Source organism: Euprymna scolopes, chromosome 3, assembly GCF_053919585.1.
Source record: "Euprymna scolopes isolate OS-2025 chromosome 3, ASM5391958v1, whole genome shotgun sequence".
NCBI classification, from domain to species: domain Eukaryota; kingdom Metazoa; phylum Mollusca; class Cephalopoda; order Sepiida; family Sepiolidae; genus Euprymna; species Euprymna scolopes.
In genome coordinates, this window is record NC_136484.1 from 107,346,650 (window position 1) to 107,374,271 (window position 27,622).

The 27,622-nt window shown below is 32.2% G+C and overlaps 1 protein-coding gene across 2 annotated transcripts in view; it reads right to left on the reverse strand.

The window, feature by feature from the left end:
- Positions 1 to 27,622, reverse strand: part of LOC145258020 (glutamyl-tRNA(Gln) amidotransferase subunit B, mitochondrial-like) — a 41,560-nt gene that overhangs the window by 9,790 nt on the left and 4,148 nt on the right. Inside the window, exons 2-8 of one of the 2 annotated variants that reach the window (XM_080115749.1) lie at positions 22,024 to 22,177; positions 19,850 to 19,963; positions 17,892 to 18,090; positions 13,437 to 13,481; positions 12,518 to 12,631; positions 7,394 to 7,478; positions 2,763 to 2,991 (exon numbers count right to left, since the gene is read on the reverse strand). In XM_080115749.1, the coding sequence (XP_079971875.1) occupies positions 2,763 to 2,991; positions 7,394 to 7,478; positions 12,518 to 12,631; positions 13,437 to 13,481; positions 17,892 to 18,090; positions 19,850 to 19,963; positions 22,024 to 22,177 (940 nt within the window). Of the gene's footprint in view, positions 1 to 2,762; positions 2,992 to 7,393; positions 7,479 to 12,517; positions 12,632 to 13,358; positions 13,482 to 17,891; positions 18,091 to 19,849; positions 19,964 to 22,023; positions 22,178 to 27,622 lie in introns of both variants that reach the window. The other variant, XM_080115747.1, reaches the window with a different exon arrangement.

The window sequence follows — 27,622 nt, forward strand, 5'->3', positions numbered from 1 at the left end:
AGGGGGAACGTTTCCATTTTATTATATATTGACATAAAATGTTACCTAAGAAAAAACAAAATTATGAAAAAACAGAATCTGAAAGATGATAAAGAAAGGCTTGGAATCTAAACAATCTTTTAACACCTTGAACAATTTAATACTTCCTTTTCCCAGAGTGATGGGAATTGGTAAAATATATGAACAAAAGACAGACAGACTCAGATGACCCCAAATCATCAGCAAAAAGAGATGACACAAGACTGGAAATGACGGCTCTTTGTGACAGGAAAATCACTCTAACCAATTTGGCTAAGGAGTCTCTTTCTTAAAGAAAAGTAACCATGAAGCAAAAAAAAGAGAAAAACGATATATCACCACAACGATATGCAAAAAGAATAGTATTTATAGGATAAGCTTTGTACATGAATACAGCATTTCTCCCCGAAATGACTTCAAGGAGTTATTTGATTGCATGAGTATCAGTTTTCTCTTGTGTATGATACTCCCGAATTGTGTTTTTGAAGATCTGGTGAGAGATTCAAGATTGATTGCATAGAAATTTTTTAGGATTTCCTTAAAATTGTTGTTAACCAAAAGAGCACCAATCTTTTTTTTTTAAACTAAGAGGTCACTGCTTATCAAGGCCCAAAGGCCATTCAAGAATAAGGATTAACGAATGTCACGTAGATTTTGAAACAACGCCGTGATAATCGGTAATAGTAGAACTTGGGTTGGATTTGATCATTTAAGAGGACAACTCAACAAGCACCTATTTACATTATATTTGAAAATGACCATGTTATAGTCAGCTGGGAAGGAGCCCCACAGCATTGTGTTCCACAGACGGACGGTTCTAAGATGGAACTTTTACTCATGAAATTTATGCTTAGTTTTAGGCGCTAATAGAAAATAAAAGAAATTATTAACGAGTATTTGCTGTGAATGTTTTTAGGGAGAAGGGGAACCATAGCGTGAAGTCTACAGTCGGAAGGCAAAAGGAAATTCGAGTGTTCTATTATAAATGTGACTCTCAGTGTTAATAAAATCATGAGACAATTTTACATGCGTCTGTGTTCTTCTCGCGTCTATGTAACTTTGATCTTTACACATTGAATTATCACTTCTTTTTATTTACTATTAATCGAACATTTATTAAAATGAAAAACGCAACACAGTAAAATAGAACAAAATCCTATTTTTAAAAATTATTTAATTTTGTAAAAATCCACAAGAATGCATTTTTATTTTTTTAAATCTATTTTCTAAATTTCATTTCATAAAGATGCACGTGAATGTGTGTCAAGTAGACACACATATTGAAGAGGTAGAGTTGTATTGTATCATACGTCAACATTTTTTTAAAGGAAATCACCCCAGACAAGGTATAAAGTCACTTGATTTAAAGAGCTAAAAAGGAAAAAATAGTACTTGAAGGTCAAAAAATAATTCTGAAGAAAACATGTCATAATAGTATTTATAGAAAAGAATGAAACTAGCAACATCACGTTTGTGAGAGAGAGAGAGAGATTGCAGAGAAGGAGGGAGGGAATAAAAGGTGGGGTAAGAAAAAGAGGGGGGGCAATTACAAATATAATTCTGCGCTTAATCAAAAACCATTAAATAGGGCAGAAAATTATTAAAGAGTACATATTAATCATTTAACATGTAAAATTTTGTATAAAATATATTGCAAAAATCTTAATCAACTTTTAGAAAATTAGTAAAAAAATCGGTTAACATTTTCCAAACAACCTAATACTTTCTTGCACTCGTACAAAACTAATTGTACATAATTGGCATTGCTTGGTAGTGTATTTGTTTTGTTTTTTTAAATTATGCTGGGGTGGGGGTTAAATTTTATATTTTTTCCAAAAAAAGAAAGTAAATTTGCAATGAACAAAGATAGAATAAGATATTTTTTTTTCCAAACAAATAAGTCTGTTATAGACGGATACTGAGTTACCTCCCCTTTATTGGTGGTGGCTATATGAAAATAAATCCAATTCTTGTCCAAAATCCAACCTAATTTAAAAACAAAATACAGAGAAATCTTTATGATATACATACCCATTATGGAATGAAAGTGTCATATTTCAAAATTCATATTTCAATCCAGAGTGCCCCTTTTTGGGGATCTGGATTTTCCCCTACATTAAAAACTGACCTTTTGTCTAACTTTGCCCTGGTGAGAAGGTAAGTAAATAAGAACATGTATATCATGACTCATACATTGCTCATTTCCTTAATAATTATTCTATACATGATGCATGGGACTTTTATGAGTTATGGAGCACCTGAGCACTGCACATAATGATTTCAAAATTATCAATCCAGTAAGTTATCTGGAATCATTTTTTTTTTTTCAACTGTTCCAGTTTTAGTTTTTCAAAATTAATTTTTGTTTTGAAACAAAACTCTGTAACTCTGCATTGAATAATACAGAGTTGTGTCCTTTTTTTTTAAGGTAGCATCTATATGAAAATAATTCTGAGTCAGTTAAAGTATTTACTAAACAGAATAAAATTGAATTAAAATTTTATTGTTCTTAACATGCTACAACCATCCACTAAAAGTACTCGGAATCAAATACTGATTTTGCAGAAAAAAAAAAGCTATTAATAAAAACATTTACTTTACTTTATGTAGTAGAAGATATGTGCTTAAAACTTCTGCTTTAATAGGAACATATTAACCTTTTTACTGAATCCTGAGAAATAAAGATCAAATCTAAAAAACAAAAACATAAAAAAAAAAAAAAAACAAGGAATGTTGAAGCTCACCAAGAGTATGTTGATTGTATCAAGGGAAAGGTTATAGTCTTGCTGTAACCTTGTTCTTTGCTGATTTGGTAACTCCGGCATTTTAGATTGAATAGCATCCATATTGACAGCGTCGTTATCTTTCTCTGGCAATGATTGGTTATCATATACAAAGACAGGCGGGAGATTTGGTTCTGGCATAAAACGGTAATCTTGGAAGCCTTCTTTGTCACGCATTGTCACTGTTTTACTGCATATAAAAAGATATTTAGTTCTGAGATAAAGTATTTTTTTTATTTTCTTTATTTACTAGCAGGCCACCCGGTGTTGCCCAGTCATAAAATATGAATAAATATTATATTTTCATTAATGCAGATTTCTTATTTCTTATAAACAGAAGTACCATAGGTATCAAACATGTTAAATTCCTTTACAACAATAAAGTAAAAAAAAAATGGAAAGAAACTGAAATATGCCCATGCAACGTTTTTTCTAAACAGTTCACTTCTTGTAAGTAAGAAAACAAAATATTTAATCTGATAAGCTCCAAGTCCAATTTTTCAATTTTAGGCCCCTTAATAGGCCTTTTTCTGGAGAAAAAAAAACAATTGAAAAGTTTTCCATGCATCTGAATACTCTATATACGAAATTTCAAGTCTGTAGATCAAAAATTCGTTGAGTATATAGGTTGAGAAGTGTCCTCACTTACACTCTCATTTTTATAAATATATAGATTTATATATATTTTTTTAAATTTTATTCACCACAAACAAGGCAATATTACTACTGAAGTATAAGTGTTAGTGTGAAGTTTAGCAGCAAGATGTTTGTTCACATGTTAGTTGGACAGGAAGCAAGAAAGAAATTCCAAAGGCAAGCAATCTACAGAAAGAAGTTATCAGAGTAGAAAATCTTGTAGCATTTAGGGACTTCTATAGTGAAGAGGTGGGATTTTGTTACATCCAATGGTGCACATTATCTGCCTTAGGTTTTTGACAGAATAGATGTGAACATACAAAATCTCCAACCCTTTATGATAGGGGTGGGAATAGGGATCCAAAAAACCCAACTGTCCTCTCTGCCACTTTTATAAAAAGAGAAAGATTTAAACTGCTTATTTACCACGTCATACTAGTGACTTCCTATCTGTGATGTAACTGACAGGACATGTGGCTTTCAATCGACGTCTAAGGGGAATTGTCATTCTACTTAATTTTAACCTCACATGGAAATTTCCCATTCTAACCTTCTTTTTCCACACCTGCATGTAAATTTATTTATTTTTCTTTAATTTACCTTAAACAAGGCATGTTGCCACTGAGACCTGAGGGACTACTGTAAATTTGGATCCATTATTCAAATATATATATATGTTGCTTAGATCTGAATTTTAATCAGTACTTTATCCGTCATGACACGGGTAAAATTCAGTTTTAAACAACACTCTTCTGGAGGTTGAGGGTAATCCTCAGTGCAGGCAATACTAAGACTTCTACCCGGTTATGGCTGACAGAATGAGAGTATGCTACCCTGCCCCCCCCCCCATGAATTAGATAAAAGGTTCTATTCAAAATTGTGTACAAATTCCTGAGTTCAGTAGAAAGATTCCCAAGTTTTTACAAGATACATTTGAAGAAATTTGGAGGTTACATATCAGCCGAAACATGAAAATAAAACTGAAGATGAGAATAGTAATCCGAATAATTCCAATGACACAAATTATCGATCCTCATCTAAAAAATTCAGGAACATAATAAATAAATTGTTTCTTGAAAAAATTTATTACCACTTGGGGGGGGGGGGGTCGCCTGGGCATAAAATATGCTTAAATATGATATTTTAATTTGTCATGATTTCATATATGTTATTATAGAGTCGTATTTAGGTGCCATCAGCTAGAATCGAAACTGAAACTATAGTATTCAAAGCTACCAACATTACCACTGTACCAATGTGACACGTACATAAACCGATTAAAAATTAAAAATAAACTAAGATGAATGTACAAAATGTTTAAATGATTTTTTAAAACTTTCAACCCCTTAAAAACAATTTTAACCTGCTAAAGACCCATAAAAAAAACAGCCTGTAAAAAATCCAATCATTTGAGGCCCCTAGTGCTGCTCTGTGATTTTTAGTTTTGGGAGAGATAGAGTTTTAAAATATGGAGACAGACAGACAGACATATAGCTGTTTATATATTGAATTATATATATATATATATATACACACACTAGCAGGTGGCCCGGCATTGCCCAGTCATAAAATGTGCTTAAATATGATATTTTACTTTATGCAGATTTCATATTTATTATTATTATAGAACCAATTCACTATTGATTATTATATTGTTATAACCCTAACGCCCTATCTTTGTCCGGAGGCAGCGTCACACCCGTCGCTAACCTGGTTCACGGGAACATACTTGTGATGTACTCTTGGCCGTGTTCATCGCTCCCGGCTCGCAGGACCATAGATACAACCCAGCAGGGCTACATTCTTACTTGTCTAGTGGTGAACTCCTCAAGCGTGACCAAACTCTCACTGGTCACTGGAAAATATCTCTCTGCTGCTAAGGACACGCGAAATGTGCATGACCCCAAGTCCACGTGGCAACATCGACCACTTTGGCCGTCACTCTGGCTTCATGCTGCATCCGGTGTATCTCTTTCATCATCTGGCATCAGGGCAGACCTGAAGCAAACTGCATCTTCATTCAGGCCGGCAATTGAGAAACAAAGAAAAACTCTGGTTCATTTTTGTATAAACCAAACAAAATAATTATTTATAAATCATTTTACACTTGTTTAAAGTCGAGTTCTTTGATCCAAGCTTCGTGATGCAGGTTGTATAACCTAAGTTCATCTAGTTAATTTCCCAGCTAAGAACAAGAGCTTTTCAACTTAGCTCTTATGAGGGTTTCTGCCCCCTTACCCCAGGCAGGGCGAGAGCGATGTGGACGTCTCGATGCCAGCCAGTAAAAAGACCCTAATTCTAAAAAGACAATTGTTTTTATAAAACAGGCCTCTTCTTTCTCTTTCCCATTATCTTATTTCTTTTTCTTCTCTCATCAACTTCTTTTTCTATCCCCTTATTTTATATTTGGTTGGCAACTTTTTTTTACCTTAAATTTCCTATAGGTGTCAGCCAGTGAGATTGTATGCCTTAAATACCTTTCAACAGAATATATTGTTCCCATAATATTTGAATTGTTCTTTCAAAACTCAACCAGAAAACGATCCTGTATTGTTTTTCTGCCAAACTCAAGAATCTCATTATCATATTTATTTATTTTTTTTTCCATTGAAATATTTTATTTCTTATGGACATTTTTGCCTCTTCTTATCACTACATGAGTACAAAATGGAAATTAAAACCGCTTAAAGAACAATTATTATCTATTATTTCCTTCTTCTTGATAAAGTCCTAGGGACATTTTTCTTTTTTCTTGATCAAATATCACACCTTCTCTCCTACCTTCTCTTTCTCTATTTGAAAAGCAAGACCATCTGGTATCGCCAGGGATCTTGCTACATTGTATCTGTTGCAATATTTTTGACTCATAATGGGTGGGGAGGGGTATGGTCCCTCAAAATTGGGAGATTCTATTTATAAATGCTGCTGCTAGGAACTGACGAATCAAATTAATTTACGTTTTGCTATCAATCAATCAGAAACCGGAATTGTTCCATAAAAATTAAACCTTTTTTTTTTTAGCAACCTTGCATATGTTTTTTTGTGTCAACAAGAGAAGGATCTTTTGCTCTTTGGCTGCAAAATTACAAAGTCTGGAACATGTACAGAACAGCTGTAAACTGAGAATTCGTCATCTCCAGGACTTGTATAGAATAACTACCCATTGGAAACTCTTCTGAAACTAAACATGGTTTACACCTCCAGAGTGTCCAATATATATAGTAATGATTTCAAAAAAAAAAAAAATCATTCAGCATTCCAGTTATTGTTGTTATTTAGTGCTTCAGCCTTCATTGTTATAGTCTGAGCTAAATGGATAAAAATGGATAAAAATTAAGCAACTTAAAGCTAAAAATGTTAGCCAATTTACTCCTGCCAAGGTTAACTGTTTTTATTTTTTATCGCAATTTTGACCCCTTAGCAGCTATTTTTACAGGCTAAAAACCAAATTGAAAATGTTCCTAACATCCAAATACCATATATATCAAGTTTCAATTCTTTAGACCAAATATTCAGAGAGCAGTTTGATAGAGACATTTGGTACACACAGATAAGGTCACTTTTATATAGATATATATACAAATATCTGAGTGCTAGAATGTTTCATCCTAAATTCTATGCAATTATGCACGATATAGAAACTATTCATAAAAAGAATTAAACGTAATAGCTAAATGAAACCAATCATTTAATAGGAAAACATAAAAAATAATTAATTAATGAAGGCTCGTTTTTCAAAGGAATATGCAAATTAGTTAACCTTCATGGAGTCACTTGTATATCCATGACTGAGTATATTAAGAAGTTTGTTTTAATAATTTTTAAATAGAAAAAGTAAGCTTATTTTAATATCAATGTCAAAGCTAGAAAAAAACTGAACTTTATAGGCATATATATATATATATATATATATATATATATATATAACCATCAAAACTATTTTTTATGTTTCTTACCCAGTTTCAGGATTAAATGACCGTGTCTCATTTTGGATCTCATTCCCAGATTCTAACTCTTCAATCTGTCTTTTGATTTCAAAATCTGAAAAAGAAAAGTTCAACTTTGAATATCATAATTTTATTATTTTTTAAAAGGAACATTTAATTACACTGATATATAAATATAATAACGAACAGAAATTATTATATATTCTTGAAAGCCTTGACAATTCCAAATTAACATCTTGCAATCAATGTTGCATGTGAGTATTTTAAGTATCAATTTTGTTCATTAGGATTGGCGGAACTGAAATAAAAATTGTAGTTTACCCTTTAAAATGAAAATGAAAAAAAAAAAAAGAAGGAAGAATCACTGTATCAGGAATATTTAATCTTAAAACCATTTTTTTTAATTTAACTATATTTACCATAATCAGGAATAATAAGTCGATAGACGAGACCAAAAAGGTCATTTATGTAATTACATGTAGATCACAGTTTATGATAATGTAATAAAGATAAATATAGGATGCAATACAAATAAGTTGTTTATAATGATATGTTTTTGTTTTTTTGCAAAACTGTTATAGAGAAATGTAGAAAAAAAATCATTTATTAAAAACATAAGCCATTGAAACTTTAAACGTGATTAGAAAAAATGGGTTCATGTTAATGAAGTTCCAAGCCAGAATATGTTGTTTTTTTTTTTAAACTTTTTTCATCCCAAACAAGGCATATTACCACTTCGTCGTAAGGGCTACTATTTGGGATTGTGTCTAACAGGGGATTGTGGGGATATGAGCAGCAATATATCTGTTTATATTAGATTTAAAAGTTTTTATTTAAGTACAGTCAGGAAACAGGAAGGAAATTCCAAAGTCTAACAGTCAAAGAAGGAAACTATTAAAGTAGAAGGCTTTCTAGCATCAAGGGGCCAAACAATTTGTCCGATTGGTCAGGGGTATATACATCAAAGGTGAACAAGTGCTATGAGTTCATTATGTTCTATTAAAGTACTTGTAAAACAGACGCAGGGATGCAACATTGCAGTGATGGGACAGAGGTTGGAGTTTGACCGATAGTGTGGGACCTATTAGATTTGAGACTTTGAAAACAAGTCTACATAACAGCTCAATACGATTAGAGCTGTTAATATAATCATAGTTCATTTAAAAACAAAAATCATTTAATTTACAAACAATTGTTTCTACACATTTTGTAGAGATACACATTTATGGTATACAAAATTTACTAAACATTCACAATAGTGTTTGAAATTTGGGCAAAGGTATAAACCTGGCATCGCCAATAAACAGACTAAAGTCTAACTTGAACGTTTTTAGTTGATTTTAATGAGAAAAAAACAATTTTTTAAATTAGTTTGCTTGTGCAGTAATTTCTTTTACTTTTTCTTTTTTTAATCATTAAAGCTAAGACCCATCCACCCAAATAATCATTTGGATAAACCAGATTACTCCTGGACAATGTTAGATCAGGACAGTTAGTTGATAATTAAATAGCCAATTAATCAGATAAAATAGTAACTAAAATTCAATGTTTTAAATCACTGCCGGCCATGATGTGTTCAAATCAGGTGAGGCATTTCAACAGTCCTATAATACATTTGAAACTTTTCTTAAAAAATTTATTGGGTCAATCAAAAGACTTTCAAGCAAGGCCAGGTAGGAACAGCCAGTATGCACACTTATATATAAAATAGTTATCCATAGACATATGTTTCGCTGTATCTACAAATAAATAATGAATATAGTTTTTTTAATTCTTTTTCCCTCCAAACAAGGCACACTGCCACGCGGAACATAAGGGACTACTATTTGGGATCGTGTTTAACAGGGGACTGTGGGGAGTTGAGCAGCGAGATGCATGTTCACGTGACATTTAAATTTCTGCAGGTGAGTACAGCCAGAGAAGCGGGAAACAGAAAGGGAATTCCTCCAGAGTCTAGCAGTTCAAGGAGGAAACTATTAGAGTAGAAGGCAACAATGAAAGAATAGGATTTTGCTTCTTGTCAGGTTAGTAAGGAGTATCTATATGGAAAGGACACAAGTGCTATGAACTCATCAGAGCAGATTCCATGAAAGTACTTGTAAAACAGAGATGCAACATTGTGGTGATGGGACAGGGGTTGTAGCTTGGTCGACTGTGGTACCTATTAGATTTTAGTTTGTTTTTTTTTAACCCTAAGAGTGAGAGACTAATGGTAGATGCACAAGCCCAAATGTGGCAACAATACTCCGTGCATGGGTGAATTGTGGCTTTGTAAACATATAGGATGCTTGCACACATGCACAAATATGAGCTAACTATTCAATTCTAAGAGAGAGAACTCTTCTTAACTCCCAAGGGGAGATAACTCATATTAAATATAATTATCTCTAAAAAAAAAAAACACATACTATCGACATATATATTATCAGAGTAGCATTTTTTCTTTAAAAACTATTTCATTAAATATTAACAGATAACTTGTGTCTGTATATCTTTTTTTGTTGTTCTTTCTAAATTCTAGATCAATTTTCCAGTTTCTAGCAGATGTATTTGCAATAAAAGTGTAAACTTTTGGCTGCTTCTGAAAAAAATCTGTGGGAGGTCAGCATCAAGTAAAGAATATGTACTTTTAAATGTTTAACAATGGTGTTAATGGCAACGGGGTGAGTGATTGTAGTATTAATACAGGGTGGAACAATAAAATTGTCGCCCTAGAAAAGACGACATGATTCCATTTCTGTTTGATGAAAACCGGTTTTCTTCTTTTGTTGCAGACCATCTACTAGATGGCTAGTTGTGTACAAATCCCAAGAGCAATGTTCAGTGAGCGAGATCGATGTGCTGCTGTACAACTCATGCTTTCTACCGCCGATCCAAGTTATGATAACAGGACCATTGCCAGCACTCTAAAAATGCATCACTGGATTGCCAAAAACAAAAGGGACGTGTCCATGGTGATGAAAACAAAGTTTCCAACCACGGTTATGTTTTTAGTGTGATTTCAAGTGAAGGCAACATCACATCTTTGAAGTCACCTTGAAAGTCAACACCAAAGTGTACCAGGACGTGCTGAAGAGTGTGATGATCCACTGGCAGACCCTGGGTGTGGCAGCAGGACTCTTCACCAGCCCACAAGTTCAAAGAGACCCAGCTTGGTTTCAGGAATGCTATGACTTTGTACTCTTCTCTCATTGACCCCGTCCTTTCCCGATCTGAATCTGCTGGACTACTTTTGCACAACACCAAAACCAGCCTGATTGCCACCATCTGCTGAGTATTCATCGAGCTCCCACTGACGCTTGTGGAAAAGGTATGCTCCCAGTTTTGGACCCATATTGAGACGGTGATTGAGGCTTAAGGTGGCTACATTGAATAGATGTCAGCTCTACTACATAATCAAGTTACCTGAATTGATTTTTTCAATAAAAGTTTTAAAATAAAGCTGCAGTGTTGTTTTCTTTAAGGTGGCATTTTTATCGTTCCATCCTGTAGAGTGTTAGTATTAAAAGCAAGCTCAGATGTTTTCATTGTCATTCTGTCTTGAGAAACAATATATACTAGTATTAGGATGATTAATCAGAATCGGAAAAATTGGAACTTTTTGAGGTATCAGAATCCGTATTGGAAAAATATGTGCCTATTTTCTGATGCCAAAACAATTTCTTTAATTGTTTTTTATTTGATTTGGTTTAAAGCAAAATCTTCCACTGTTATTAGTAATGTTAAAATAGTAAATATTTATTGATTTTAAACTACCAGTAAAACTAAACTCTATATAGATCAACCCTCACAAGTGTATTTTTACATCTGAGAAAATATCTGCACCTTTTACATGTGTTTTATGATAATCAGGGACAAATAACAACTCTATAGTTAAATATTTAGAGATTTATAAAGAATCGGAATCAGTAGTTGTATCGGAATCAGAAAAAATATTGGAATTATCCCTTCACTAACATATACATCCTGTAAGAGTGCATGCATGTTCAATTGTAAAGCAAGGGTTGTACAATCACCAACTACACACACCCCTCCTGAATTGGTACTCTTTTTGATTCCAATGGTAAGAAATGCGAGATGATTGGAATCGATGCAGAAAGCACATAAAGCCACTGATCATCTATTGCAGTACTTCAGCATCATTTAACTTTGGTGATCTAACAGGAACTGATGTATCAAGGTGATCAAAAGTGCTTTTTTCTTTTTTTACAAAGGACCACCATTTATCAAGGCCCGGAGGCCACTCGAGGGTAAGGTTGGTTGGTTGGTTGTTTTGTTTTACGGCATATCAACCCTTTTCAGGTTATTTAATGCCGAATCTGGTGATTTTGAAGAACAATTTTTTAATATAGTATATTTGTTTTTTTAAGTCGTATTCTATTTAACCCACAGTTGGGACCCTAACAGGTGTTACCACTCCGGGTCAGAGTGGACCTGGGAGCAATGGCAATTAAAGGGTGGCTCCACACTCCCTAAGGCCTGCAAGCTGGGGCCCTCACCATTGGATATAGTTTAAGGTCATATCCAGGACCTCGAGGGTAAGGGTTAATAAGTATACAGTGGTCAACGGGAAAATGTCAGTCATCGTTAGTAGTGGAAATTTGGTAAATTGGATTATTTAGGGGGATGACTCATCAAGAATTTGTTCACGTTGGATTTAAAGACAACTATATTGTAGTTAGAATACGTAAGTAGACTTAGTAGTAATAGTAACAAGAAAATGTGTCTGATGATTTCCCTCATGAATGAAGCACAAACGTTTCTGTATAGCATATATATATGTCTTGACTCAACATTACCCGGGAATATTATTAAAAATTTCATTTCTGTCTTACAACCAAAATATTCTTTTTGAATTAAACGTCTTTTTTTTTTAATTAATTAAACGTCTTTACAAAATTATGTCTGAGGCTGTTCTTCTTTACTCTTAAATGTAAGAGTCAGAGTTTCATATTATGGGAAAGAAACTGAACCAAAATACATTTTTTTACTGAAAAAGAAACATGGTTCAAGAAAAAAGAAAGAAAAATAGGCTAGTTAGAATCAAATATTGATTTTCCAGAATAAATTCTATCAATAAGAAATCATTGTGAATTTAGATTCAATGGGGAAAAGAAGAAATATTTAACTTACTGATGGCTTTCGAGACATTTCTAAGACTATTAATATTCTTAACTTCTGTTCTAACCCCATATGGTTCTCCAGAACGGTGGACAGAGATGTTGGCATCGACCCGAAATGATCCCTCTGAAATAAAAAAAATGATGAAACAGATAGTCATTGGTCAGTCTTAAACCTCTGTAGTTACAGAACAATTTCTATGCAGAAAATAAGACAAAAAACAACCATGAACAAATAAATTCATTTCATAAATGTTCTTAATACCAACAGTTTACAAACTTCCTGATCAAATCAGTAAAATCAATATCTGTAATATTCTGTGTATAACTAATATTCTGGCTTTATAAAAATAGTCATGAACAGACACATTGGCATTCTCTGGTAGGGATGCCTCAGGCAATCAGCAATAAACTAGTCCTTCATCAATATGTTTTTCTAACAAAATCAACATTTCAAATCAAGTCGTCCTACTTTCTTTCAAATATATCTCCAGTGATGCAAAAAATAGTTAAATAAAAACCTTTCCATAGACATATAGCTAGTGAGAGGTGGGGGGGGGGGGAGATAACAAAATAAAAAGTAAATTTCTATGACTCATCATCATCATCATAATATTTGGTTTAATGCCCATTTTACTCACTGACATGCATTATGTAAGAGCATCTTATATTTTTTATCAAATAATTACTATCCAATGATTTTGAACAAACATAGATACCAGTGATTTCACAATGCCACATGGAATTTTGTCCAATGATCTCAAAGCAAAACACATGGCTCCGAGTGAGAGAAAGAGAGAAACTTTAGAAAAATATTATATGGCACATTTAAGAAATGTGTATCTGAAAAATACCTGACATTTTTCCATCGCAAGTCGCTAAAGTCATCAGAATTAACTGGAGTTCTTTGAGAAAAGCACTAGCATCCTCACCATTCGTAAAGTCAGGATCTGTAACAATTTCCATTAATCCCATTCCTGAAAAAGAAAGTTTCTTTTCCTAATTGCAGAAAAATTTATGAAAATAAAATACATATTTTTTTTTTTGTAATTATTTAATCAATGCTACTCATGTTACGTGTGTCTAGGGATATGAATGCACAACAAATTTTAAAAAAAACTAAGAAAGAAATATTTATTTTAACATAAAGTAAAACATACAAATAATATTTACAAGTAAATATACTTTCTTAATACTACTGCTACAAGCTTTGAAAGTGATTACAAAGTCTATAACGCTGATGGCAAAAGGTAGATAAGAACTAACTTTAAATCAAATATTTTATGCATGGGTAGATCTAACAATAAGAATATTAAAATACAGTTCTTTGGTCAGCGAGAAAATATACAGAAATCTTTGTATTTACCAAAATTCCAATTTCTTCAAATGATGCAGTGTTGGCTTTTATGGAGTTTCTTTCAGCTGGATTTTCATCCTAGAAACATTACTGGAGTTCTTAACAGCAAGTCGTCAACTTAACAAATTAACAAATAACATGGCTGCTAGTGCAGTGTCCTTATATAGTTTCTGCATGGAATTTTCTTGATTATTCCAGATTGTTCCGAAAACGTCCTAAATAGAATATTTTAATATTCTATTCATCTTTATAAAGAAGATGGAATGTGATAACACTTTTTATTAGGAAAATGCCCCCTCATAACACTCATCCATATATGAATACAAAGTTTCTTCGTTTTTCTATAAAATAATCCATTATAATTTACTTCATGCAATATAAAAAAAAGCAAAAACAAATCCAAAGAGACAAGAAAATAATGAACAAGAACTCAAATCAATTTCCCAAGCAAAACCAAGATCTACTTCCAGACCCAAACAAAGAAAAGAAAAATCTCAACAAGACCCTCTACCAAACACACAAACTCCAAAAAAAAAAAAAAAAGAAACCCTCTACCTCCAAAGAGATGCAGGTAGATTAAAAAAATCTAATCATGCAAACAACCATGGGATAAAAATGGAACTGCTGCGGTTTGAAAATAAATATGAACAAACTACTTCTGCTACGAACACAAGAACACCCCACAATAGTTGCCTTCAAAAAACCTTCCTGAAACAAAAAGACATCAATATTAATATTGCATTACACTCAAATATTTAATTACACTCATAACTCCGGGGTCAGGACCTTTTAGGGGTAACAATTCTAGTTAGAAACAATATACCCCACAGCAAAATAAACATAACAACCAACATTCAAGCAATGGCTATTAACACCTCATGAAATAATGACAGTATGTTTTTTGTATATCGCACCAATTTATGACATGGATAAAAATGAATCAAAAAAAAAAAAAAAAAACTGACTGACCATTTACCTAAACCTTTTATCTTATTAGGAGATTTCAATAGTCATAACATTCTGTGAGGATGTAAAGACACTGATAAGAAGGGCAAAACGTTGAAAGAGTTTATTAACAAAAATGATATATGTTTTCTTAATGATGGTGCACCTACACACTTCAACCAAACTAGTGGAAGCAACTCAGCCATTGACCTAAGCTTATGTTACCCATCAATACATATAGACTTTAATTGGAAAGTATATGATGACACTTGTGGCAGTGATCATTTCTAATACTGATAGAAAGACCAACATCCAACAGTGAAAAAACTCCCCGATGGAAATTAAATAAGGCAAATTGGCAAATATTCAAAGAAAAATGTAGGTTGAGTCACACTGAAACAAACAACGACTCAGTAGAATATTCCACAGAAACTAATCAAAATAGCAAATGAATGTATCTCTAAAACCTCAGCACCTAACAGTTTGATGAAAAAATATCGGGAAGCCGTCAAATTGCGAAAAACGGCTTTAAAGAAATTCCAAAAACATTCCACAACTTCAAATCTGATTGAATACAAACTAAACAGAGCTAAAGCTCATAGGGTAATTAAGGCAGCTTAAAAAGAATGCTGGAAAAACTATGTCAGCAAATTGAATTCCTTCTCAAAACTGAGAAAAATATGGAAGATGATTCGAAAAACTGTAGAGAAATATCAAACAACACTAATTAAACACTCCTTAAAAATAACTCCAGAGTAACTGATAAAAAGAACACAGTAGACTTACTAGCTGAAACCTTTTCTCAAAATTCATCCAATCAAAACTATAACAAAAATTTTATAACAATTATACAAAATGCTGAACAGTACAAACTAAATTTTAAATCGAAAAAACATAGAAGATGACAATAAACTTCTTATATTAACTGAATTAAAAGATTCTGCTAAAAGATCCCACAACACAGCCATAGGATCTGACAAAATCCATTACGAATTCTTGCAGCAACTCCCTACAAAATCACTAAAATTACTATTAAGAACTTATAACAAATTATAGACAGAAGGTGAATTCTCAGACTTATGGAGGCAATCCCAAAACCAAGAAAAGATAATTTGAATCCACAAAACTATAGACTGATCTCATTAACTAATTAATTTGTGTAAAATAATGAATGACAGATTGGTTTGGTATCTGGAATCCAGCAACTTTATCTGCAACCTATAATGTGGATTTCGTAAAAAAGAAGTACAATCAATCACCTAATGGGATACTTGTGTGATTTTGATTTAAAAGGCAGACTCCCACAATTTATAAAGGGATTCTTATCTGATTGCAAATTTAAGGTTCGCATTGGATCCACTTTCTCTGACACCATGAGCCAGGAGGAGGGAGTCCCTCAAGGAAGCGTATTATCCGTGACGTTATTTAATATTAAAATGAACAGCATATTGAAATGTTTGGACTCTGGTATTAAGGGATCCTTATATATAGACAATCTCCTGGTGTATTGCAGATTAAATTATATACACACCATTGAACGCAAACTCCAATAATGCCTAAACAAACTGGACAAATAGGTAACAGAAAATGGATATAGATTTTTCCCAATCAAAAACTAAATGCGTACATTTCTGTCATAAGAGAAAACTTCACAACAACCCTACACTGAAACTCGGTAATCCCCACCATGAACACAAATTTCTGAGATTAATATTTGATAAAAAAATGATATTCATTCTCCATCTCAAGAACCTGAGAAGTAGTTGCAATAAAAGACTACAACTACTACATGTGATAGCTAACAAAGAGTGTGGAGCACACCAAGAAACTTTAATGAAACTATATAGATTAGATTACTGTAGTTTTATATAATAAGCAGTTAGAAACTCTTACCTAAAGATTTTAGATCCAATCTACCATGGAGGCCTGAGATTAGCACTTGGTACTTTTGGAACGTCCTCATTTGAAAAGCTTCACGGTGAGGCTAAAGGGAATCCTTTAAATATAAGGAGTCACAAACTGAGTACCCAAACACTAAATTAAAAGCACAACCAAATAATCCAGCATATGAAATTACATTCAATCCAAGATTTAAGGAGTCCTTTGAAGCAAAAAGAAAAGCTATAAAACCCTTCGAATGGAATCAATACTACAGGAGTCAGAAATGTCTGTTGAAAATATCCAGGAGCATATCTTATCTGAAACTCCACCTTGGATTCTCTAAAAACCCAAAGTAATGCTAAAATTAAACACACTTCCAAAAGTGAAAACCCACCCTAGCATCTACCAAGAAAAAAACGGTTATATTCTTCTGAAATACCATGATCATCTACAAATTTTTACTGATGGCTCTAAAAACCACAGTAGAGTGGCATGCGCTGCCATTTTAAATAGAACAACTCTTAAAAAAGGCCCTTCCAGCAGAGAATTCCATTTTTACCGCTGAAGTATGTGCTATCAACCTCACTCTCAATATCTTAGAAAAAAATAAACATAAATTCCTAATATTTTAAGATTCACTCTCTAACATCACTAAATAATAAAAAAAAAATCAAAACCCCTGTCATCATCAAACTACTAAACAGAATCTACACCAAGAAATAATCATATGCTGGATTCCAAGCCACACCAGAATAAAAGGAAACAAAAGAGCTACTTAGCAGCCAAATAAAAAAGGGAAAAACTTTTTTTTTTTTCAACATTAAATAAATTACTTTAGGTTTGATATTATGCTTAAACATCTCATGATGCAAACAAACAAACAAAACAAAAATAACTTCTCTCTACAAAACAACTCAACTAAATGCTATGAATAAATATTTGAAGATATAAATACCTTGAAGCCCCAATTTTTCTTTTTTTTTTTTAATGGTTAAATTCAACAAAACATAACCCAAAAAGATTTTGAAAAAAAAAAAAAAAAGACAACTAAACCAAACACCATGAATAGGTACATGAATAGATATAAAAAAAACTATAACATAAATTTTTTTTTTTTTTTTATCACTGGATTCAGCATTAAATAACCAAAAAAGGGTTGATATGCCATAAAACAAAAACAACCAGCCAACTAAGAAAGAATTACCTGCTCGATTCAGATCAATAAGGCTCTGTTTGTCTTCATAATCATGCAGACTTTTGCCACTGTCAACTTCAAGCTGGATTTGAGTAATATGTGCCACTTTCTTGGTTGATTCCATTTTCTTGGTCATTCCAGGAACAACATATTCCAATTTTCCAGAAACAGCAAGAGGCTTACGATACTGAGTAATCTGGAAACCAGCCTGTCGATTAATAAAATACTTAAGAACATGGTTTTCAATACAACTTAATTGAATTTATTAGTCTCCATTTTCTTGACTCTACTCAAAGTTAATCATACAGAATTTCAAACTCATGAGGAGAGATTTTTCTTGTTCCATCTGTCACGGTCAGATAGAAGTAATTTTTATTTTATTCTTAGTTAGTACTAGCAGGGCTATCCGGCATTACTCAGAGCAAAAGTATACCATAACTTCTATCTCTCTATCTCACCCCCCTTCCCCACCTTATCTTTTTTCTTTTTCCTCCAACCAATTTCTGGAACTGGACAGAGAGAGAGAGAGAGAGAGAGAGAGAGAGAGAGAGAGACAGACAGACAGACAGACACACACACACACAAAAATATATAACTCTAATCTGCATAAGGAAAATAACTTTGTTAAAAAAATCCGTTACTTTCCCAATGCATGATAGCATTAAAAGGTGTGTGTGTGTGTGTGTTGATAACATTAAATGATATAAATCGTTCTTTGACCACCAAATAATGAATCTTTGTTTTGCAATTTTAAATATACATATAAAGTTATGCTGATTAAAAAAAAAAATACCAGCTTTGTGGATGTTTGTTGTGTATTTTTCAAGTTTTAGCTGGACTTACAAACAGACATTTGCCCTTTGTATAAGAGATGGCTTGTAATAAGAATTAAGCCAACAACATCTAGAAGACAGTCACATAAAACTGATGGTTACTTAGCATTTTTAGCTGCCACGTATCCAGTTTGTAATGCCATACAGATTTCCAAGTTCAGCAAGACACACTTGAAGAAGGTCAAAGGTTATATCAGCCAAAAATTGAGAGAATAACATCCAGGATGAGAACAGTGGTCTGAATAATCCAAATAATCCAAACATTTAATTCATTGTGCTAATCTCTACATTAATAAAATTATATGACCTTTTCTCACGTGTCTGTATATGTGTATGTGAAACTCAACTCTGCTTGATTTATACAATTTTTTTATCATTAATCAATTACTTAACTAAAAAATAATGAAATATTGTAAGTACTAAAACAATTTTATTTTAAATTTCATTTAATAAAATAATTTAATTACCAAATTAAACTCACCAGAATACTTTTCCATTTCTTTGTAAACATCCAGCCATTTTAATCTTTTGTTAATAATTGAAAAAAGAACAAATTACCTTTTTTTTACAAGGAAGTCATTACACAAAGACCACTTGAGGATAAAGAAAATAAAGATAGAGCAGATACAGGCTTGCAATGTCTCTTCTGTCGGAAAGAGATTGCAGAGAAGAGGAAAGGGCATCACCTACTAGGTTTCAAAACCGGTTTTGAACTCTATCAAAGCAAGATAGAGTACACAAGCAGTTCCTGTGACTTTGTGACTCTTCGAATTTTTTAATGAAATTTGTAAGCATTCAAATGGTCACATAAAAAGTAATTTCCAGCTTTAACATCCTTGGCAAATTTTCATTTAATTAAACGGTTCAAAGTTTTGGAAGTTATTTACATTCAATTTTAAAAGTACTTTAGAAAAATTGGTTATAGCTTTAGAACAGTTTGATTTAATACTTTAATGACCAAATGATATTGTGACAATTAAATTTAACTTTCAAAACCTTATTTTAAAAAAATGAGATAATTTCATAAAAAAGGCAATGAAAAAAACGGCATAGTTAATGAAAAAAAATTGAAACAAAAATGAAAGTTAAAAGTTGCTGAGTCAGGACAGCTAGTTTTAAATAAAATCAACGTACCGGCATATCAGCATAAAAGTAATGTTTGCGGTCAAATGTTGATATTTGGTTGATCTTACAGTCGAGTGCTAAAGCAGTTGTGACACCAGCTTCGACACACCTTCTGTTAAGAACCTGAAAAAACATAAGAAAAGTTACCATCATCAGATTGATGATGACTAGCTATCTGGATAGGCATAGCTGACAACCGGTGAAATCCTTCCCTCCACTCCGCAAAAAAAAAAAAAAAAAAAAAAAAAACAGAAAGGAAAGTGACCTGTTGAGTCATCCATTGAGCTCGGGTTAGATTGTTTGAATTGTGAAAAAGTGAATGTGCAAAGTCAGTTAATTTTATTTTAATAAAAAGACAAAATCTAAAACTAGCCTCTTCCTGTCTCCTATCTCTGAAGGTTGAATGTATTCATTATAAATAATAGTACAGGATGACACCTTTCCTGTACATATATACACCACTGCCACCAAAAAATGCCACGTTAATTAAATTCACGATAGTTACTGCAATCCCACTATATTTGTATGAACAAAAAAACTCCGATCTGTACCTGACTTGTCTACCTAGTTTCAGTCATAAATGTCCAACAGTTTTTGTTTTATGGCCAGTTAATAACATAGGGGACAGTTTAGTGATTATTAAATCAGTAGGAAGTGTGATCCTGAATAGTTTTCATGTAGCGTAGTCGTTACATGTCAACTCTCAGGACCTACACATTGTATACAGATAGTCACAATGAAACAAAGACAAGGAATGAATCTGACTCACTTTTTTTTTCATGAAACAACAGACATTTATTTACAAGTACTTTCCAGAATAACACCTTGTCTCTTGTCCCAAAGTCTTTTCGTACTCTAATGTGTTTGACAAAACTCTGCAGTGTTGAACACATGGTACTCCGTCTTTGTCCGGCCATGTTTAGGGCACATCTTTGGTTTGGTTGTTTTGTAGAAGAAAATTGTTTTTGGTTTTGGTTTTGTAGAACAGAGAAAGGAAAAAATCAATGACATCAATGTTTGGTACATTTTGAGTCAGGAAACCGATCTGCCAGCACGAGTTGGCTGTGAGTTTAGGTCTACCATTAAAATAAAATGAGCATGGGGTAAGTTGCACAAATTGTTGCCAATCCTGACATCCCATGATATTCCTCTCATCACGAGCAGCAGAAGAAGCATGATGCTTTATGGAGACGAATGTTGAGCCGTCATCCAATCTTCGCTTACCCATTCTTTAACGTAATGACAGAACAATGATCAGACTGACATGCAATATCAGGTCAGATCAGACTCGGCAGATCAACTCTGATATCCCGTTAGTGAAGCCAAATATACCAAGATTTGATGAGCTTCTGATGATCAGTTGACCATGTTGAGAGGAGTGGGGGAGAATGACTCAAGAAAATTTGAATGCAAATCATCAACAACAATCTTAGACAGTGGAATTTGAATGGAATCAATTCTCCAGGCCGCAAAGCTTGGAGACTGAAATTGCAAGCTGCCAGAAAACATCAGACTTCTGAAAAACAGAACCGATGACGCTGTGTTAGCACCAGCAATAAAATGCAAATGACTAAGCTGGCTGTGTGATGTGACGTCACATCAGAGATAAAAAGGACACGTGTTCAGAGAAGGATGTAGTTGAGATGTAGTTGAGATGTGTTCAAGACATGAAACATGTTACTAATATTTTTGGACCCTATATCTGTTGTTTTTAGTGGTAGCTATAGTAGTAAAAACATTCCTCCCTCCTCTCTTCATGCCAAGTCTGGTGAAAGCAGTTTTGAAGCCTACAGCAATGGAAAAAATTGTCAGTCTTACTCTGCAAGCCTCTATGAGAACATATGTTGCATAACAGCATTCAATTAGTCCAACTATGTCGCCTGCAGTCATCCGAAACATTTCAAATTGTGCCCCATATTGGCATCAATGGAGCAAAGCACCATCGAGGAGATCATCTGACAGGTGACATAAGCGAAATGATAACAGACAGGAAAAGCTGGAAATCATTCACGGAATATCTAATCTCAAGCTTGATGCAAGACGGCGAAAAATGAAAAGAATAATAACAGAAAGAGAGAGAGAGAGAAAGAGAGAGACATAAAAATGATAAATAAATGAAACTATCAGCATCTTTTGACAGCACATCTATACAAGTAAATAAGTAAATAAAAAGATTATCTTACGGGTAAAGTTCCTGGCAAGGCTGCATCAAAAAACGAAACTTGTGTATTGGTTGGCGCACCATACAATGTTGCAGAATCCGAGAACATCTTACTTTTTGACAAAATTTGTGCATGAATCTCAAGGCCAACGACACCGCACCATTTTTGGGGTTGACTGGAAAAGAAAGATATTTTTTTATTATTAAGTTTTAGGAAACCAATAATGGTTATAGTTTATATAGCAGCATTCAATAGCAGAAACAACATTGTACATTAACAGGAACAGTGTCAAAAGAGTCATTCCCTTCGTTAGGGATGGATTGGTTGGTTGTTTTTTAATGGCATATTGCTACTGTAAGGTCATTTAATGTAATGAAAGTTTACTTACAGTAAATACTAATGTGTAAGTTATTTTCAATATAGCATTGGATTATACTTTTTTTTTAAGTATAGTGGTAGAAATATTTGGGAGATGAATAAGGAAAACTTTGTGATTATTCAAATTTTCTTTTACTTGATGTAAGGATTTTCCTATCGGAACGATTTCAAACAGATTCTTTATCTTGTCTATTTGGTAGAATTTTTGTATGGTTTCTTCCTATCTCCTGAAAGGAGAAGAACCTCTTATATTGATACCATGCCTATCAGACTTTATCACATACTCATTGCCTGTGGGTAAGAAGGTAAGAATATCTTGCCTTGGAAAGGGACTTGCATGCTGTGTACAGTAGAAATGGATGAGAACTTGGAAATGAGCACATAATTTATCATACATATATTTATTATGCACATATTTATTATACACATATTTATCATACACATATTTATCATACATATGTTTATTATACATATATTTATTATACATATATTTATTATACATATATTTATCATACATATATTTATTATACACATATCTATTATACGCATATTTATTATACACATATCTATTATACGCATATTTATTATACACATATTTATCATACACATATTTATTATACATATATTTATCATACACATATTTATTATACATATATTTATCATACATATATTTATTATACATATATTTATCATATATATATATTTATCATACATATATTTATCATACATATATTTATCATACACATATTTATCATACATATATTTATCTATATATCTATAAAAACAGAGATGTGTGTGCCACAGACGATTTCTGATTGGTTAATCCAATAATCACATCTCCTAAAAAAACTATGGATCCTACGCTCTTAACTTTACCATAAAATATTATGGCTTTATTTATTGTCCATCTTGGAAGGGTTTAATTTTTTCCTAACTTGTTATTTACAAATTACAAAAATACGAAATTTACACAATCTAACAATCCAACCTCCGACATCACGTCTGCCATTCTGGTGCTAGCCGCACACACGTACACACAACACGAAAACAATGTTTTGAAAATCTAGCAAAAATTAATTTTCCTGAAATTTTTCAATATTTAAAAATATATTATGCCGGCTGATAAAATTTAAAAACTTTTTTTAAAGCTAGAAAGATAAAATTTAAAAATACTTATTTTTATATATATATATATATATATATATATATATATATATGAAACTAAACTAAAAAAAAAAAAAAAAAACGCGCGTTCACTTGTGGTCTTTTCATTTCGGGTTTGTATTACTGTACACATAGATTCGAAAAAGTTGTCAAAAAACAAATATATAACAAATAAATGTTATCAAAGGCAAGATAAGTTACTTTTCTACCAAACTGGATATATTTTTCATGTTTTTATTCAATGTAACATATTTATTCAGCTCGAAAAACGGGTTTGTATTACTGTACACATAGATTCGAAAAAGTTGATAAGATACGAAACAATATGGACGTCCACTACCGTCCTTGGCTACGTCACATTGTTATGGCAACCAAGCCCGCTAACTAACACACGATAAATACACAGTAAATTTGATTTTCTTCATTTCTACGCAAATATTACGCAAATATAAATCATATAGAATATCTGTATGAATATAATTACACGTAATAGTTAAATAAAGATGATCATCGTATAAGAGAACCGAAAAAAAAAAACTAATAATGAATTAATTAAAAACGATAAAAAATATGCACATTAGCTAGATCTTTTGTAGATGAATGCAATTCCACGACTCATAAATAACAAAGTTGTATTTTCTTTTTAAATAAATAGAAAAAAGGGGTGTTGATAAGACTATCAATACATACAAAAAAATATAGATTTATTTTTGGGTAAAGTTCCCCTGGGTTTTCCTTTCACTTCAGTAAATAATGGTCTTTTGTTATATATATGGCGTACTATTATCCTTATATATATGATGTTTATGTTTATATATATATATATAAGTGATAGTGTCTGTGTGTGTCTGTGCGTCTGTGTGCATTTCCCTACGCAAAAACTCTGTCAATTTTAAGCCTACAGATTCGAAATTTGATATACAGGGTACTGAGATTTGGGAAAATCGATGTGATAGGTTTTCGACAGAAATTTGGCGATTAAGTGGTCAATATTCAACGATTTGACCTTTGAGAACTCTACCAAACTCCTCCTACAATTTTGGGTCTAAACACATGATATTTTAGATATAGATTCCTTGGACATGGATCTAACTTATTAACTTTACTTGATCCCTAAACAATAAATGTTAAGAGGTCATAATAGGGGTCAAAGTTTTAAAAAATTGCCCTTTTTTTTTTTTCTCAGCATACACCTCAAAACACCTGGGCAACGCCGGGCACCGATTGCTAGTCATACATATATTTATTATACATATATTTATTATCCATATATTTATCATACATATATTTATTATACATATATTTATTATACATATATTTATCATACATATATTTATCATACATATATTATCATACATATATTTATTATACATATATTTATTATACATATATTTATCATACATATATTTATTATACATATATTTATCATGCATATATTTATCATACATATATTTATCATGCATATATTTATCATACATATATTTATTATACATATATTTATCATACACATATTTATCATACATATATTTAAAATACATATATTTATAATAGATATATTTATTATATGTATATTTATTATACGTATATTTATTATACATATATTTATCATACATATATTTATTATACATATATTTATCATACATATATTTATTATACATATATTTATCACACATATATTTATTATATATATATTTATCATGCATATATTTATCATACATTTATTATACGTATATTTATTATATGCATACTTATTATACGTATATTTATCATGCATATATTTATCATAAATATATTTATTATACATATATTTATTGATGCTTCTGTTCAGTCTCGGAAAAGGAAGTGGGGGCAGCTGAACAGAGAAACAATACAATACAATGGGAAGGGTTGCGCAATCCCCAACCACACCTCTCTTAAATCGGCACTGCTTGAGTCTAATGAGAAGTGAAGGACGACTGGAAACAATGCCGAGATAAGTGGAGAGCACATACAGCACTTGGAAGTCCCAAATGGTCACCCATCTGGTATTGGTCAGGTTCATCATTGCTTAATTTCAGTGATCTGGCGGGAACCAGTGTATCGAACGTGATTATGCCATATATATTACATATATTTAGATAGCAAAACTATTGAGGTTGTCAAGAAGTTTTGTTACTTTGGTGATGCCATTGGAACAGAAGGTGGAGCAGGTGCTAGTGTTATTGTAAGAGTTAAGAGTAGATAAAATTCGGAGAACTTTTATCATTACTATCCAGCAGAGTGTTACCACTTGTTAACACAAGCAAAAAATCTATCAGGCATGTGTATGCAGATGCATGAAAGTTAAATCTTGCCAGTAAGGGTTGAGGACATGTGTTGCATGGTGAAAAGTGGTATGAGAATGATACAATTGTAACGTTGTCGAGGAACCAACATGTTGTAATTTTCAGTTGCAAGGCAGGCAAAGAATAGAAAAAAATCTTCAACTTGCTTTTTGTTTTGTACAACAACGTTTATTTCCTCATTATTACGACCGTGATGTTATCCACATGATCTCAAATGCTATCCACACCTCTCCTATGATCTCGAACGTTCTTTTCATCTTTAACATGATCTCCTTTTTAGTAGTCTTTTTTTCTTAACCGGTGATATTATTTCACATGCATTTAAATACGCACGTCCATGCTATGATGCACAATTGATGTGTGATGTGAGTCTTAGAGACAGATTTAATTCTGATGGCCTCAAAGAAAGATTTGAGCTGGACAGTATAGGGAGACATCTGCAAAACAGGAGACTCCAATGGTACGGTCACTTTGAAACAATAAATGAGAGTTCTTCGGTTAATAGAGGTAGAACAGCAGTGCTCTACGGACAAATTTATCTTTAGTTGACCTTTGACAACTAGATATTTTCGTTTACTAGCCAAATAGAAAAGTTACTAGCAAAACCCACATGATTTTTAGAATATGACATCTTCGTTCCATGACAAGTAAGTACATCATAAAGATTTTTCTGTATTTTTTTTTTTAATAAGTGTAATTCTAAATATGCGCCAAATTTTATATTAAGACTTGAAAGTATAAACATTCAAATTTCTTCAGATTTTTTTTTAAACGGCCTTCATTAAAAAAAAAAAGAGTATATTGTTCTATTAAACCTTTTAATGTTTAAATAATTTGACTTTGCTCATTTTATATAAAAAAAAATTGAAAAGATATTTTTCACTCAGTGACCTTTGGAAGATTGTCAGTGAAAGAAATACAATCACCAAAAGATAAGCATTTCATTATTTTTAGTCGCCATTTTAAAAAATCACTTGCAAATGCAAGTGATTTACTCGCAATGTAGAGCCCTGAACAGTCAATGTAACAGATTCAGTTCATAAGAGAAAGCCAAGGAAAACAGGGAAGGCAGTGATCAAGATGTTGAGAGAAAGAGCCATAAATAAAGACATGACCAGAGATAGATTAGTAACAAAGTCAATTTTTTTAAACCGTCAAACATTGAAAGGATAATTGAGCAACAAACAAAAAGTCAGACAAGCATTTGTGTAAAGTACAAAATTATTTCATCAAATAAAGAATAAGTGTGACTTGCAAAATTTTTTTTTTAATAAAAATTATTAAATCAATCAGTAATTTATTTCAAATAGTTAACCAAAAAGAAAAATATAATTAATAAATTAGTTAACATTAAAAACTTCCTAATATACAAGTGCAAACAACCCTCCTTTTATAATTTTTAATGGAAATCACTCCAGATAAGACATGAAGCCACTTGATGTAAGGATCTTCTTTTTTTTAATAATAATACTTCAAAGTCCAAAACCAGCCAATGATAAGTGTGAGATAGATTCAAATACAGAAAACAGTAATTCTTCTCCCTTTGTCAGAAACATCATAAAAAACACTTTAAAATAAGTTAAAAAAATTTTTTAAAAAACCTATCTAGGTAGAAAGAAGAGCAACATTTGTTTGTTGTATATTTTTTCGCAACTGTTTGTTTTGTTGGCTCAGATGATAATTGAAATTAAAGTATCAAGATAACAATAATAATCTGTGAGCCGACCAACCAGCAACATATGTTTCTTCTTGCT